Here is a 16,686-nt window from a genome sequence, read left to right as displayed (position 1 = left end):
CTGGAAATGAGTTATAATTGCAGCAGAAAGGAAGTTAACCTTTTCTCCCAGAGTAATTGTAAACAAAAAGAAATCTTAAACAGCCCTCTAGACAAGCCATACTGCCCATGGTATCTACTCTCATGGAATACTGAAGAAATAACAATTCTAGAAATCTATGCTTTCCAAGAAAAGAAAGAGAAAGAATCCAAAGATATACTAACAATAGAACTATTGCTAAAAAGAATTGCATGCATTATGAAGATAAATTTTCTCAATATTCTTTATTTTTTAAAGAAAAACACTTATTATAGATGAAAGGAGAAAAAAAGAGGTGAGTTGTCCCTCAGTGGGTGCAACAGTGGGATAAGTAATTTTGATGGAGAAGTAACACAACTTTTATGTTACAAAGTGGTTTACATATGTTTTCTTAATTGATTCTCACAGCACCTCAAGAAAAAGGTCCTGCAAAAAGTAGTATTAGGCCCATTTTACAGATGAGGAAACTAAGGCTCAGAGTTTACATTATCTTTTTGCCTAAAGCATATAGCTAGTAAGTCTCAGAATTAGCACTTAAACTAAGATTAATGGATTCCAAGTCCAGTGATCTTTTCTCTGTTTCTATATTTGCCTCTCCAAGAGTTTTTGATTCTGTTAGATAAGAAAAAAATGTCTCTCTTGGGTACTTTCAACCTCCTTACTCACAGTCTTTCTCTTTGTGTTATCCTTCAGGTGCCTCTCTCTTTATCCCTGTCCTTATCCCTACAATAAGGAAGACTCTAAAATTCTTCTAGAATCTTAGCACTCATTGGGTCCAATACCTTCATTTACAGATAAGAGAACTGAGGCCCAGAGAAGGTTAAGTGACATCAAGAAGTTCAGCAAAGAAGTAGCAGTGTTAGAATTTAAACCCATCCTTGACTTCAAAATCCAGCTTTCTTTTAGCTACTTGGTGCTGCTGCCTTGATGGAAATAGTACAAGTCCAGTATAAGCTTCAGCCAAACGTGTGTTCCTCCCTAATGTCATAATTGATTTTAATGAAACATTGCTTTCCTGTTCTCCCAATTAATAAGAGAACAAAGGCAATCAGTCCTGAAAAGACTTGGGGCTGGCCTTTTCTTCTTATAGTCATGGCTTTTGACATTCCCAGTAATTGCTTACCTTGGGAAGATGATTTGGTTTCTGTTTCATTCCCAGATCTCTGTGTTTTAGATTGTAATACAATGTAACATCAGCTGAAATCCCAAATCTACAGTGTACAGAGCAATCCACAATCAGGCATGGTTAACCTTTCTTTCTGAGAGCCATCAGGGTACCCAAGATCCTGTTCTTTGCCCCACTCCTCATGCCCCAAACTCAGGGAGTTGTGCCACCTGAACCATCACCACTGAGTCATTCAGAGATTTTGTCAAATATATATTCATGCTGACTATGTCCAGACTTAATAATATTGTTCGCAATCATTGTGATCATCAACAATCATGACATTAGTTAAGTCACATATGTGGTGTTCTACTATATATATATATGTAAGACATATGGTGCTCTATCCTCACAACAACATTGGGAGGGAGGGAGCAGAAGTATCATTTCGACATTTTATAGAGGAGAAACCCAAGGCAGTGTGGAACAATGGAAAGAGCGGTCACTCTAGAGTCTGAGGGTATGGGTTCAAATCCCACCTCTGTAATTTACCATCTGTGTGGCAGAGTGGATCTGCCTCGGAGTGAGGACCTGAGTTCAAATTCAGCCTTGGACACTTATCAGTTCTGTGACCTGAGGAAGTCACTTTACTCTGTTTGCCTCAATTACTCATCTGGAAAATGAGCTGGGGAAGGAAATGGCAAAACACTCCAGCACACGGGTGGGGAACTAGGTCCTCAAGTTTGGCCCTTTGACTGAATCCAAACTCCATAGAACAAATCTTCTTAATAAAAGTATTGTTCTATAAAACTTGGACTCAGTCAAAAGGCTGTACCCAAGGACCTGGAAGGCCACATGTGGCCTTGAGGCCGCAGGTTCCCCACCCCTACTCCAGTATTTTTGCCAAGAAAACCCCAAATGGGGTCACAGAAAGTTGGAAATAACTGAAATGACTCAGCAACAATGACCTTGGATAGGTCATTTCACTTCCCTGGGCCTCACTTTCTTTATCTATTTTACAGATAGAAGGTACTAGATGGTTTCTGAGATCCCTTCCAGGAATAGATTTAGAGAGATTAAAGGCAGCTATGTGTTGTAGTGGAAAGAGTGCTATTAAGTGCTTAGAGTCAAGAAAACCTGAGTTCAAATGCTACCTCAGATACTTTTTAGCTGTGTGCTGTATGCTGGTAAAGGTTTAACAACCAGTTCTCCTAAAAAGTATGACATTTAAGTTTATACTACACTATTTGCATTTTCTTCATCACTTTATTAAGTCTAAACAAATCACAAAAACAATACATTAAGCCCTGACCTCTAGCTTTTGTTGATTTCTGAGTGTAAAATGCTCATACTGAAAATTTAACAATTGGCTCACAGCCCATAGAAGATGGCTCCAGCACACCTTTGTGTGTAACCATAGGGAAGTCCCTGAGCCAATTTGGGTTTCAATTTCCTTATCTGTAATATGAGGGTATCAGACTTGACAGTCTCATGATTCCTTCTAACTCTAAGTTTATACTTCTATGATAAATAACTTATTAGATATAGCAGAGCTAAACAAGCAATAGCTAGATATTCTTGCTCCCAGGAAAAGCAGCACCACATAGGCTGAGAGAGAAAACAGATTCAGCTAGAAAGGAGGTAAAGGTGAGCCTGGTGAGATCAAGGGGAGTAAACTCTCACCTCTGGATACAAGTCCTTATGGATGGAAAGACCCAAGATACCAGCCATGATGGGGAAACAGAAACCCTGAGACACCAAAAGCTTGCTTCTTGAGAGGATGGGGAAAAGAAGAGCTATTTATTTTCACTAACTGGGTGCTGCAAGCTAAGGAATTTAAGTGGTGTCAGTCAGTGCCCTCTACATGTTTGCATCCTGAGGCAAAGCACTGATCATGCTAACCAATAACAATAGCTGATATTTATATAGCACTTACTATGCATCAGGAACTATGCTAAGGGCCTTACAATTATCCTCTCATTTGATCTTCACAACAAGGAGGTAAGTGCTATTATTAGTCCCATTTTTACAGATGAGCAAACTGAAAGGTTTAGTGACTTGTCCAGGGTCACACAATAAGTGTTCTGAGACTGGATTTGAACTCAGGTCTTCCTGACTCCAGGCCCAGTACTCTATCCACTGCACCATTGTTAAGCTGTCTCTAAAAGCTGTGTCAGAACCAGGACTCAAGTCTTTACAATGGAAAAAGTGTTGGATTTGGAGGACCTGGGTTCAAATGCCTGACTCATCATTTACTCTTGGTCTTGGTTGGTATAGGGTTAAGTTCAGTTTCCTAATCTGTAAATTGCAGGGGTTGTCCTAAGATAGCCTTTTACATTACTTTTAGTTCTAAATATGTGTTCCTATGTTATTTATATTGCACTACACTATTTCACGGATAAGCTAGAATTGTATTTTAGAAAACTAGACCTAAGGAGTCAGATTTTCTCAAGGTAAGGAAAACCAATGACTTTACCTCTCAGTCTTCTTCAGTGCTAACTTTGTGGCCCATTTATGCTCAGAATTTGGGATCTGATTTAAGTGGAATATATAAAAATATCAATAGTAACAATTGTTATAGCAAAGAACTGTAAACAAAATGAGTACCCATCAATTGGCTGAAAAAAATGGCACATGAATGCTCACATAATACTATAGTGCTATAAGAAATGAATAAAGGGACAGATTCAGAGAAATGTAGGAAGACTTATGAACTGATGCAGAGTAAGTGAACTGAGGCAGGAGAGTTATTTATGTAGTGATCACAATATTGTAAAGAAAAACAATTTGAAAAACTTCAGAACTCTGATTAATGCAATGATGAGTCATGACTGGAAGGCTGATGATGAAACATGCTCCTTATTCTTGGTGGAGAGATTATAGACAATAGATAAAGAATGAGATGTACAATTTCAGTGATGACCAATACAACACAAATATGTTTTGTTCAACCATGTTTATTTATTATGGTAAACTTTTATTTGGGGAGGAGAATTAGGAGAAGGGCTTGGGGTAATTAAAAAAAGATAATTAATTAAATATTTTTAAAATACATAGACATCCAAAGGGGAACCCAGACAAACAAGGCAATGTTAGTATTGCCATGTTAAATTTTATTCATATATGTACACAATATGTGCATGTGTACATACATATATACGAGTACACAAATATATAATGCACATATGTATGCATGTGTATACACATATGCACATGTATACATATAATATAAATATATGTTTTGTGTGTATGCACATATATAATATATGTAAATTTACAAGTGTGTGCCTATATACCTATAAATATATACATTCATGTTCAATACATATATTATGTGTATATACATATGTGTGTATATACATGTGTGTCTATATGTGCACATATATAAAATACCTATATGTAATAGATTTGTGGTTTCATATACAATCCTCTTTTTCTTGATTTCTTTGTACATGAAAATGTTTATATTTGTTGATGATTGTCTATTTCATAATAATTTTTTAAAATTCTTTTCATTCTAAACATGGAATTTATGTGAACTAATCAGAGATTTTTAAGACTTTCAGGAGCCTTGATCCAAGAAGTCAATTAAAGAGTAGCTTGGTCCAAAGGGAGTCATTCTAGAGTGGCTGAAAGAGAACCAACTCTAGAGGAGGCATGCCCACAGGCCAGTAGGTGCATAACCAACAATTTTGTGCCTCCAGGCTAAGTCATCAAATTGACATCCATGGTAACTGATAAGCCCTGCCAGCAGCACACAGGGTCAAAGAGGTTGCTGATTCCCAGCTTGCTAGAAGGAACTCTTTGCTGATAATCAGGATCCTATAGAGTGTCAAAGGACCAGGTGTGTGAATACAGTCACGTAGAACATTTTTCTATTAAGTTTCCATATCTGGTTATGGAGAGAAAAAAATACTTGGTGGGGGGGAAGATGTGGACAGTAGTGCATAAGCAACCAAAATGCACGGATTATATAAGAGGTTCATAATTAATTGAAAGTACCTACATGTTATGCAATATAGAAATTGCAGAGATGAGCCATTAGCATGTTGTTATATTGCACATTGGTTTATTGAAAATAAACTCAAGGAATATCAAATCTTTTTATTAGATTGTCAGGGGAGGGGGATGGAATATGGCAGAAAAATGACCAATTTTACAGTGTCATTTATTTTAGAAAAGGAAATTAATGAGGGGAACTTCAATATTGATGAAGTTGCAAGAATATAATGAGCTATGTACAGTCCCAGGAGGGATTTCTTTTTTAATTATTTTTTTCAGATGAATTGTAGTCACATCGTTTTTGATCTATGCCCCAGTCTACTCTTTTCAGAGAGTTAAAACACATTTTACTGAATGTCAAGAAGAAGAAGAAAAAATCACAGAGGCAAAAGCGACTGTTTCAAGTACTCAGAACAGAAATTAGGTTTTCTTTAGATGAAAGCTGGCATTATGTTGACCTTTGTGCTAAACAAACACTTGGCAAATGAAATCTGAGGATGATAATTCTTCTTACATCATTAACTGGAACATGGAGGGCTCAGCTGGGCTTCAATAATATTGATAAACAAAGAAAGCATGACACATTTGTGTCTAATGCATGCGGCTTCCTGACTTGGATCAGCAGTACGTGTGGCCAAACTAAGTAACTGAGTCAGCATCCTCTCTGGGAATGTAGAATGTCACACAGCAGGAATCTTTCCTCAACCCTAGGCTTTCCTCTTGGCATTTCCAGCCTCAAGCACATCCCCTTCCTTGGTTCCAGCCATGTTCATTCCCTTGCTGTTCATAAGTCTCTCTTTTCCTGCCTTTTTTCCTTCCTTTCCCCCCATGTTTTTGGGCTGATTATTAATATAAACTTAGGTTTATCAAGAGTGAAGTTTAGTGCTGAAAAGGCAGGTTTAGTGCAAGGTGGTACCATGGAATGGGCACTGGATTATGCTATAAAGAAATGATAAGACAGGTTTCAGAGAAACCTGGGAAGACTGGGAACTGATGCAGAAGGAACTGAGCAGAACCAGGAGAACAATTTATACTTTAACGACGCTGTAAACAGAAGCAACTCTGAAAGACTTAATTACTATCAGTGCAATGATAATTTCAGCAGAATGATCATGATACATGCTATCCACCTAGTGAAAGAAGCAATTAATACAAGCTGCAGAAAGACATGTGATTTTCAGAACATGACCAATACAATACACATTTGTTTCCCTTAAGGAAAAATATAGATGAAACACTGTATACAAGCCAAAAGGACCTGAATTCAAGGTCTATCTCTGACACATACTAGATGTATGGCTTTAGTTAAGTCATTAATTTTTCTGTTCCTCAGTTTCCTCATCTATAAAATGGGGCATTTGGATTATATCTTTGCAATTCCTTCTAGACCTAGAGCTATGATCCTATGAAGTCTGGGAGTCAGGAGACCTGGGTTCTAACAATCTTACTATGTGAGGTGAGACAGCACCCGTCACCTTTCTAGGACTCTGACCCCTGTTTTGTAAGATGAAAGAGTCGGGCTACATGGTCTCTAGGTTCCCTTTCCAGCTTTAGCCTCCTATAATTATAGTTTGGTCCGGATCTTATATCTAAAAGAAGTCCTTGTGAAAATAACTTATCTATAAAATGGTCCATTCTAGTCCACTGATAAAAAGACAGAACAAGAGCATTGGGAAAGACTTGGATATGGGCAGCTTCTTCAAGATGTAATATTACTAGTAGCATCTCATATTTCTGCAACATTTTCTAGATATGAAGTGCTCTACATTCATTATCTCATTTACAACAATCTTCTTAGAGATAGGTAGTGAACATATGTTTATCTCCATTTCACAGATAAGAAAACTAATGCTCAGAGAAATTAATTAATTTAGGATGAACCACTTCAGATCTGAACCCTCTCATTTTTTTTGCCTTCATAAAGAATAGCTGACCATTATTTAGATCACATTATCATGCTTTCTCCTTTATCTGAATCACACGAATCTCAAAAAACTTAAAGTATTCTTAGAATCATAAGGTTTACAGTTTGACGGAACCTTAGAGATCATTTAATAAATAAAACCCCTTACTTTTACATATGAGGAAACTGAGGCCCAGAAAAGTTAGATGATTTGCCCTAAGTTTGCCTAATGTTAGAGCTATTTACTCACTTGTCTTATTTCCATAAAGACAAGGACAGGAACAGATACTAGACCTGTGATTTCACAGATATACAGATATACAGTCCTGGTGAAGACACTTTCTCTACCAATGTATGCTGGCACGTTCTCTTTACCATGTGGTCTTAGACAGTTTCTTATAGCAGGGATGTTCAATTCATGATGATCAGGTTATACATGGCCTGCCTAAACCAGATTAAAATGTAACTGGGAAATATTCAGCACAATCAGTAAAAATATGACATAGATAATGTTGACTTGTGTATACACAGCTCCTGTATGCATAGGTATATAGATAGCACCAATCAGTCCATTTCAGCACTAGGGAAGACTGAGGATTGGTCACTAAATACTTTAAATGTTCTGAATCCTGACTCTACTGTTGAACTTTGGTCACATATTGATGCCTATTGTATATCTCACTCTACTTCAGAAAAACCAGCTGAAGCAAAGTTGACAACAGTTGGAAAATAATGCTCAAAATGAGGATCTGCATGGCTCCTTGGGGGGGAATCTTAATTTTTGGTGTCATGGACCCATTTGACAGTCTAATGAATCCTATGGATATCTTCTCAAAGTAACATTTTTAAATGTAAAAATTAAATACATAGGATTACAAAACAAATCCATTATGCTGAGAGTTATCAAAATATTTTTTAAGACAAGTTCATGATCCCAGGTCAAGAATCCCTTCTATAAAATGACAGCATACCAGCACAATGAGAGTTCTCTAAACTTGCATTTGATACAAGATGTGTTAGTTTTACATTCAGACTGAATTGGATTAAGAGAAATCAGGGACCCATAAATTCATGCTAAATTGCTCAGGCAATTGAAACACGTAAGAGATCCATATGAAAAGAAACATGGAGGCTTTATATAATAAATTAATTAAATAATAAGTAAAATTATAATAAATATGTAATAAATAAATAAAATAAATGAGTGGATCATTCATATTCTACATCTGCTCAGATCCTCTTACACCATTTCTAGAGAACTCAGTTTGTGCATGGAATAAGATGGTTGTCTGCTGAGGCCAATTTGGGAAAGATATATAATCTCTACTCTTAACTATAAAGACAACACCATGAAATATATTCTGAGACAGAACAATAGTACAGAAAGGCAGAACAAGAACTAGGACTTGACCAATTAAAACCATCCTACTCTCTACCCTCAATGCTCATCTAGATACTGGTGCCCTACCACTTCCCCATCAAATACCTTTTATTTATTTTGTATACACTTGCATATGTGTACATTTTGTTCTCCCTGACCAAATATAAATTCCCTGAGGACAGGGACGATTTTATTTTTATCTTTGCATCCCCAATGCCTGTCACAGTACCTGGTACCATAAACACAAACTTCAAAAAAATGCTGGTAGATCAGTAGATTGATAACAACCAAAAGGTTCATGGTGTATCCAGATGACCACATTTCTGGAATCCTTTTGCACTGCACAGAGTAGGGAGGAAAAAGGGACCTTTCTTCTCCTTCCTTATCCCTCCCTCCAAAAAGAATTTACTGAGAACCACAAAATGGTTGATAGAACTACTGAAAAATTCTTCATTCAACAGAGGGAACCCACCAACCAAAATATATATATTTACCCTATAGCCTAACCAACCTTGGTCTCATCTGGTCTTAATCTACTGTGAAGAAGTATCACTGAACCATGTGTCAGAGAACATTTTACTGGACAAGATTTCTGAGTAAATGCCTTACCTGTCCTGGGGTTTTAGACCCATTATTTAGTTCCACTCTAATGTAATTCAAAGCTCATATGACTTACAGGGTTTTTTTAAATAACCTTTTCCAGATTATTTATCTTTCATAGCAAGAGTTGAACTTTTTATTGCCAACTTACTTCAATGTGCTATGATTTACATAATAACTAACCTTCCATTTTCTTTGGTCAAAGAATTTAAACTTAGAGGTACTCTTACCCAAAGCTTAGAGCAAAGAGAGGTGGGATAGGTGACAATACAGTCAAATAATTTGACTAAGATGTAAGCTCAATTTATAAAACTGGGGATGGAGATGCTTTGTTATCTCTATACCTGCAATATAAGAATTAGATAAATGCCTAGTACACAGACACATGAGATTACATATATTCAATAGAAGAAAAAAAAAAAAGAACTGCAAACCTACTTTAATGCCTATTTGCTTGTATTGTAAGAGTTCTTCAAGTGACCAGAATCATTCAAGTTGATTCCATTTGACTTAAGCTTTACACAATTATTTTGCCTATTCCATGAAGAATGATGGTACTGGACCATCGATGTGAAATTGTTAAATTGCTAAGCACACTTCACCTTATTCCTAAGAAGTATAGGACACTGAAAATGAATAGAGCAAAAAATATGCGCAATTATTTTCTAACTATCCAATTTCTTTATGCAACAGCATTATAATTTCCAGGACAGAAGATAACAACAAAAATAAACTTGCTTTCTGTGGCACCAACTGCTAAGATTTAAATAACGTAAACCTTTCATTTTGAGTTAGAGTATCAAGATAGTTAGAGGGGGTGCTAAGAATGAGGTTCAGTTATGTTATATACATGCTGTATTTCTTGGTGGATAGGTTCTGGAAGTTTAATAAGGTGGTTAAAGTCAAATATTCTAAAGGAGACTAAATTCCATACAGAAAAGGTCACCAGGTGTTATCACACTAAAAAAAAAAAAACCAAAAAAAAAACCCTGAACTGATGTATTTGTTTCCCCTTTCTTGATTACTAATCCCTTGGATGTAGTGAAAGGAGGAAAAGAAAAAAGGTATTTTGCAGCACCATTCACCAAAATATTAAATCATTCTTACCTATATACAGGGAAGAATCTTTCCTTCTCACGTGGTCATCAATGTAGGAGACTCCCAAAGGTTGCACAGGGGTAGCACCAATCCCCAGTAGGACCTGTGCACCAATGAGAAGCAAGTACATCATGTTTGTGGAAGTCCTATTCCTGCAGATTAGCTCCAGGTCTGGTCTCTTGTTGCTGGTGGACCCATTGGCAGCACACACATCCCGTCCTTTGGCTCCCCATCGGATCTCTCCAGCCTCATACTTATATTGATGGGTCAGGAACTCAGGCAGTGCAGAAAGCAGAGCTCCTAAGGCCATGACTATTCCACCACACCCTATTAAACGTGGCCGGTGTCCTCTGGCTCCAAAGTAGCTCACAAAGAGGATAAGGGCCAAGTTACCAATCTCAAAGCTACTAGCGATTACACCAACATCAGCACTCTGCAGGTTAAATCTCCGCTCTAGGGTAGTTAAGACGCTGACCTGCAGAAAAAGAAAAAAAGAAAAGTGTTGACGTAAAGGGAGAATCATTGTTGTCTCATAGTTGAGTTCCCCCCTTGTCTTGGCTCAACTGGCTTTCTTCTATCATTCTAATATTTCAATAAGGCACAATTTGTGCAAATTGGTTTAAAACAAAAACAATTAAGAAAAATTCTTATTTAGTATCAAGAGGCTAAAAAGCTCTCAGAGGAATTAACTTTTCTGACATCATAAAATTCTGCTTTTCCTTGAGATCTGCTTTATTCCTAACAGTCTCTATTTCTATACCTGAAGCTTCTTCTTCTCTGGTCCCTTCAGTGATTACTAAGCAGTTTATATATCTCTAAATTTAGAGACCTTCCTAACTCCATTCCATTAATAGAATCTCAGAGTTGGAAGATCCCTCAGAGGTGTTCCAGTTCAATTAATTTTTAAAAGAGAATCCTGCCCTACGAAGTTCCTGGAAATGATGACGACAAAGATGATAGTGAACATTTACAGTAAATAGTGATTTAAGGTTTGCAAAAGACTTTACACATTCTACCACATTTGATCCTCAAAATAACCCCCTGAAGTAGGTGGTTTTATTATCCCCATTTTGCAGCTGAGGAAACTGAGGCTGAGAAAAATTAAATTAAGTCTAACCATGGTCACATAGCTAGTGTCTGTGACAATTCAGGTCTTCTTGACTCCAGGCATAGCATTCTGTATCCACTGTACCACTTGGCTGACATTCATCCTCTACATGAAGACCTACAGTGTTAGTCACCACAGTCCTTCTGGAGTAAGCCACTCTACTTTGGGACAGCGTAACTCAGGAAGTTTTTCCTTATATTGTGCTGAAATCTTGGAGCTAATTCTGTACTCTGCCATCATATAAAACAATTCAAATCCCTCATGCAAATAAGTAATCCTTCAAATATTTGAAGACATGTGCCATGACCTACACTCCTAAGTCTTTTCTTCTCTAGAATAGACACTCAGTACCTTCAAATGGATTCCTTTTGCACGTTTGGAGTCCTTGGACCACTGTAGTCATCTTACTTGGGATTTGCCCCAGCTTTTCAATATCCTCCCTGATCACAACATTTCAAATGGGATCTGACCAGAATAAAATACAGTGGGACTCTCACTTTCTTTGTTCTGGGGTCATGAAGCCTAAATTCATGCTAGATTTTTTGGCTACTGTGCCACACTGTTGACTCATGTTGACCTTGTTATCCACTAAATCCCCCACAGTCTTTCACATGAGGTCTTTCACAATCTAGCTGTTATCTTCCCTATCATATAATTATATAGTTTATTTTTTAATCCAAATGTATCCCAATTGTATTTTATCTTATTAGGTTTAGTGCATCATTCCAGATGAAGGAAATATTTTTCAATTACAATTGAATCATAATTGAATCATCTAATTTATCAGGTGTCCCTTTCAGGTTTGTGACATCTGGCAATTTGGGAAGCATGCTGTCTATGTCTTTGTACAAGTCAATAGAGTCATGGAATTTCATTGACATTAATTCAATTCAAGAACCATCAGTAGCACATAGTGCAGTCATCCTGACATCATCAGCATCATCCTTATTCTTCCTTTCCTTTCCTCCCCTTCTCTCCTTCCTCCTCCTCCTCCTCTTCTCCTTTTTTTTTGACCAGAACTTCCACAATGAAGACTGAGCAAATTCCCATTTTGTTACACCACTGGGCTGAGTTCCCAAAGGAGACAAGCCATTGCTACTCTCTCTTTCTGGAAAAGAGCCTGAAGCATAGGTTATGCCAAATGCCACTGAACAGAACTCCAAGGCCTTTTACAGAAATAACATTCTATCATTCTAAGATACTGAATCCTTGATTAGCCTCTGAGTTAGTACGATACTACCGGGACACTGCTATTGCTTAAAATATTAATAACTGAATTTATATAGTACTTTAAGGTTTACAAAATGTTTTACACCTTTTATCTCATTTTATTCTTGCAAACTTTGTGAGGTAAGTACTACAGGTGTTATTATTCCCATTTTACAGATGAGGAAACTGATGGTCAAAGAGGTAAAATAACTTGCCTATTTATACACAACTAATGTGATCAGAGATAAAATTCAGGCCCAGGTCTCTCCTGACATCAAGCCGAATGCTTTTTCTACTACACCAAGCTACATGCTACATGAGGTCCTATCCTCATTTTTCCCTCCACAAGTGCACAATTTGCTTGAATTTCCCCATTGATGAAATGAGATTAATGATTCCATTACTTATGTACCTTACAGATACGAAGAAGGTTTAAGCAAAACATGTTAATATGATCTGAACCCACTGGAGTAATTACACATAAATTTTATGTGCACATTAATTACATGTATATATGTATATATGTGTATATGTGTTTATGATGCAACATGGCATAGCGACTAGAGAACTAAGAGTTGGCCTTGAAGTGAGGAAGATCTGGATTCAAGTCTCACATCTGATGTATACAGGGTGTGTGATGCTGGACAAGTCACTTAATTTCTAAGTACTCCAAGTCAGCAATGTCAAACTCAGATGGAAACAGGGGCCACCAAACCTTACTGCAGAATTCCTGCTGGCCACGCATTGACTTAGAAAATCATACACGAACATGATCTATGTTCTACTGTATTTTATTTATTTTATTAAATGTTTCCCAATTACATTTTAATCAGGTTCTGGACACATCTGTGTTGAAGGTCATAATACCTCACAGTGTGTTTTGCAACTCTATTCTAAGTAATACTCTAAGACTAAGTTGGAAAGATTATGGTGACCTGCATTAGTAGAGGAAACTTCTCCTGGGAGTTGCCTGTACCGGTGAAATCAGAAGTCCAGTCCCTAGTCATACATACAGATGTGTGTGTATACTCATACACACATGTCATATATATTTACTGTCTTTCTTCAATGAATATTTTACATATATATAATATATACAGAAATAAATTTGCATTCTGTTATTGAAGAGTAATTGGCTAATGTTTCTTGGCCACATTTCAACCTCACAGACTTTAACAAATGTAGTCAATCACATTAATTACACACATTAATACACACACACATATATACATATATATGTGAGTGAGAGGTTGACAGACAGACAATAGAAAGTCAATTAGATAGATAGTGCCCCACAGCTAGGACCATGTATATCTAGTGAAAAATACTCAATGAAAAGAAAGCTTCTCTCAGAGACAGACATATATTTAATTCATGGTGTTCTATATTCATTTCTATTTGGGTTCCCTTTTGAGTTGAACGAACTGACTTTTCATTGAAGGAAAATTGTTTTTAAAATTGCAGACTTTTCCTAAGTTGAAAAAAAAGTTGGGCTGGAGGGAGCTAAAGTTGGTATACCTCCCTGATTAAAATAGTTCAAGTGTCTTAAAAGGAGAATTTTCTGACGGTTACTGGCAAATGAAATCCTAGGTTGTAACCCAAGTCATTTTATTGCTTCTATTATAATATTTAATGACAAATTCTGGAGAATCTGTTTGAAATAGGACACCCATTCTCTTTTGGCAGGTGTGCTGTGATACAAAATAACTAGCAGGTGTGCACATTTATGATAACAGATAAAGGTGGTAACTCTGGCAGTCATAAAATCTGTAGGTAAAATGGGGGAAAAGATAATCAGGCAATAGAAACAGGTGGGTAGGGGGATGTGGAGAGAGAGAGGAATGGAGGAGGGAGAGAGAGGGTGAGAGAGACAGAGACAGAGAGACAGACAGAGAGACAGAGATGTAGGAAAAGACAGAGAGAGACAGATACATATACAGAGAGACAGAGAGAGAGAGAGACAGAGAGAGAGAGAGAGAGAGAGAGAGAGAGAGAGAGAGAGAGAGAACATGCATTTAGCATAGGAGTCCAATGCCTGTATTCCATCCATATCAACTCTTTGTAGCAATGAAAGAAGGGTAATAGAGACATTTGCCTTATTGTTTCTGCTTAGGTCCAACTACATACTTTTCTACAAAGTTGCTTTACAAATGATGAAGCTGAGCAAACACGCTGAGAAAAATGCTTTATGAATTAATTAAGGGATGAAATACTAACTAAAAAGACAGTGTTAAGAAAATGGATCAATTAAGTTTACATGGTACAATAAAATTCACTTCTGGGTTTTATTTGATAAGGAAAGCACCAACCAGAGCCACGATGCATACAGAATACAACTGTCTTAACTTATCAGGTAACCTGAGAGATTTTTTTTTAAAAAGTATTGACAAATGGAGAAAATTAAAAGTATCTCAGGAAAAAAAAGACAACTATGACCATTGGAAGTGGCTCAGAGGTTATCATAGAAGGTTTTTCTTAAGAAATGTTTAAAATATGTTTTACATGATTTCACATGTATAATTGACATCAAATTGCTTGCTTTTTTGGTGGGTGGGGAAAAAGCTGGAAAGAGGGAGAGAATTTGGAACTCAATTTTTAAAAATGAATGTTAAAAACAAATTAATAAATTAAGATGTTAAAAAAGAAAAAAGCTTAACAAAGAGAGATAAAGACAAAGACAGGGAGAAGAGAAATTGTAAAGGGAGAGAAATAGAGTGGAAAGAAGGAAGGAAGAGAGAAGGAAGGGAAGTGAGAAAAAATGGCTCAATTTCGATAAAAATATCCACACATTCTTGGCTTCAGAACTTCTGATTATTTTCTGTTTTAAAGTATTTCCCACTCAACCTCCAGGATGATTCATTAATGCTTTGTCCAGGCCTGCATTGGTCACACTAGCCTAGGAAATCTCTTTAATTATTAGGAAAATGACTCAGCCTGACACACAGGATTCATGGTGATCCCTTAGTGGTCTCCAACAGCAACTGCTAGAGAACTTGAGAATGCAATCTTATGATAGAGGATAGACCTCCTTAGGAAAAAAAAAATCTGGGCAAAACCCTACAATTATCCATAGTATTTAAAGGAAACCTACCAGGTGTGACCAACTGTCATAGAAGAATAACATGTTAGAACTAGACATGGCCTCATATCCCATAAAGTCCAATCCCTTTATTGCACACAGGTGAGGAAAATGAGACCCAGACTGGTGAAGGCGCAAGGTAAGAAAACTGAGTTTGTGACAGAGCCCAGAAAAGGCCTTCTAATTCTTAGCTTCACAATCTTTCTCTTATGAATTCTTGTGACTAGCCCAGTTTTTAAGTGTGCAATCTCAGACTCAAGCAGGCTTAGTAGAAGCAATTCTGGATGCAGGACTATATAACTAGGGTTCTTAATTTCAAAGTGCTTTGACTTGAGAAAACACCATGTCATTTATGGTTCATTAAATGTACGGCAACCCAGACAGTAGCAAACTTTCACTGACCCTGTCATATAATGTGTTAGTAAAGATAGTGAGGTAAAAAGAAAGTTCTATTCTATCAAAGAATCACAGAATCTCTGTGTTGGAAGGGACCATCTATCTAACCTAGGGATTCTTAATCTTGGGTCCATGAATCTGTTTTTTTAAACTATATTTTGATAACTGAATTTCAGTATAATTGGCTTCTTTGAGAATCCTGTTTTATTCTGTATAATCTTTGAGAATCCTATTCTATTTTATGAATTTAAAAACATTATGAGAACAAGTCAGTAGGCTTTATCAGAATGCCAAAGAAGATGACACAAAAAATTTAAGAACCCCTAATCCAGTTCCACTTTTCTCTGAACATGAATCCCTTCTACAATATACCTGAGACGTGGTTATCCAGTCCTTGCTCGAATATCTTCAGTGAGGGGAAGCACTTTACCTTTTAAGTTAGGCCATCCCACTTTTGAACAGATTTCATTGTTAGAAAGTTTTTCCCTGCATGAATTTAAACTGGCATCTCTTCAATTTCAAACCATTGCTTCTATTTCTGCACAAGTAGAACAAATCTAATCATTCTTCCTCATAACAGCTCTTCAAACATTTGCAAACAGTTCTCATGTCGCCTGTCCCAAGTATACTTCAGGTTAAACATTTCTAGTCCCTTTAATTGATACTTATATGGTATTTTCTCCTGGTCTTTTCACCATCTTCATCACTCCATCTGGAGGTGCTCCAGTTCTTCTGTGTTCTTTCAATAACTTGGCACTCAGATTTGCTCAAAGCATTCCAGCTGTTG

The 16,686-nt window shown here is 36.8% G+C and overlaps 1 protein-coding gene across 5 annotated transcripts in view; it reads right to left on the bottom strand.

Moving 5' to 3' along the window:
* SLCO3A1 (solute carrier organic anion transporter family member 3A1) overlaps positions 1–16,686 on the bottom strand; it is a 375,411-nt gene that overhangs the window by 305,948 nt on the left and 52,777 nt on the right. For all 5 annotated transcript variants that reach the window (XR_003568231.1, XM_027851706.1, XM_027851707.1 and 2 more), the window contains exon 2: positions 10,117–10,582. Coding sequence is in view for 4 of the 5 variants with exons in the window: in XM_027851706.1 (XP_027707507.1) it covers positions 10,117–10,582 (466 nt within the window). In the remaining variant the exon portion in view is untranslated. The remainder of the gene's footprint in view (positions 1–10,116; positions 10,583–16,686) is intronic.

The sequence above is a fragment of the Vombatus ursinus genome, unplaced genomic scaffold, assembly GCF_900497805.2.
Source record: "Vombatus ursinus unplaced genomic scaffold, bare-nosed wombat genome assembly UNPS02009205.1, whole genome shotgun sequence".
NCBI classification, from domain to species: domain Eukaryota; kingdom Metazoa; phylum Chordata; class Mammalia; order Diprotodontia; family Vombatidae; genus Vombatus; species Vombatus ursinus.
This window is presented reverse-complemented; position numbering and strand designations above follow the sequence as displayed.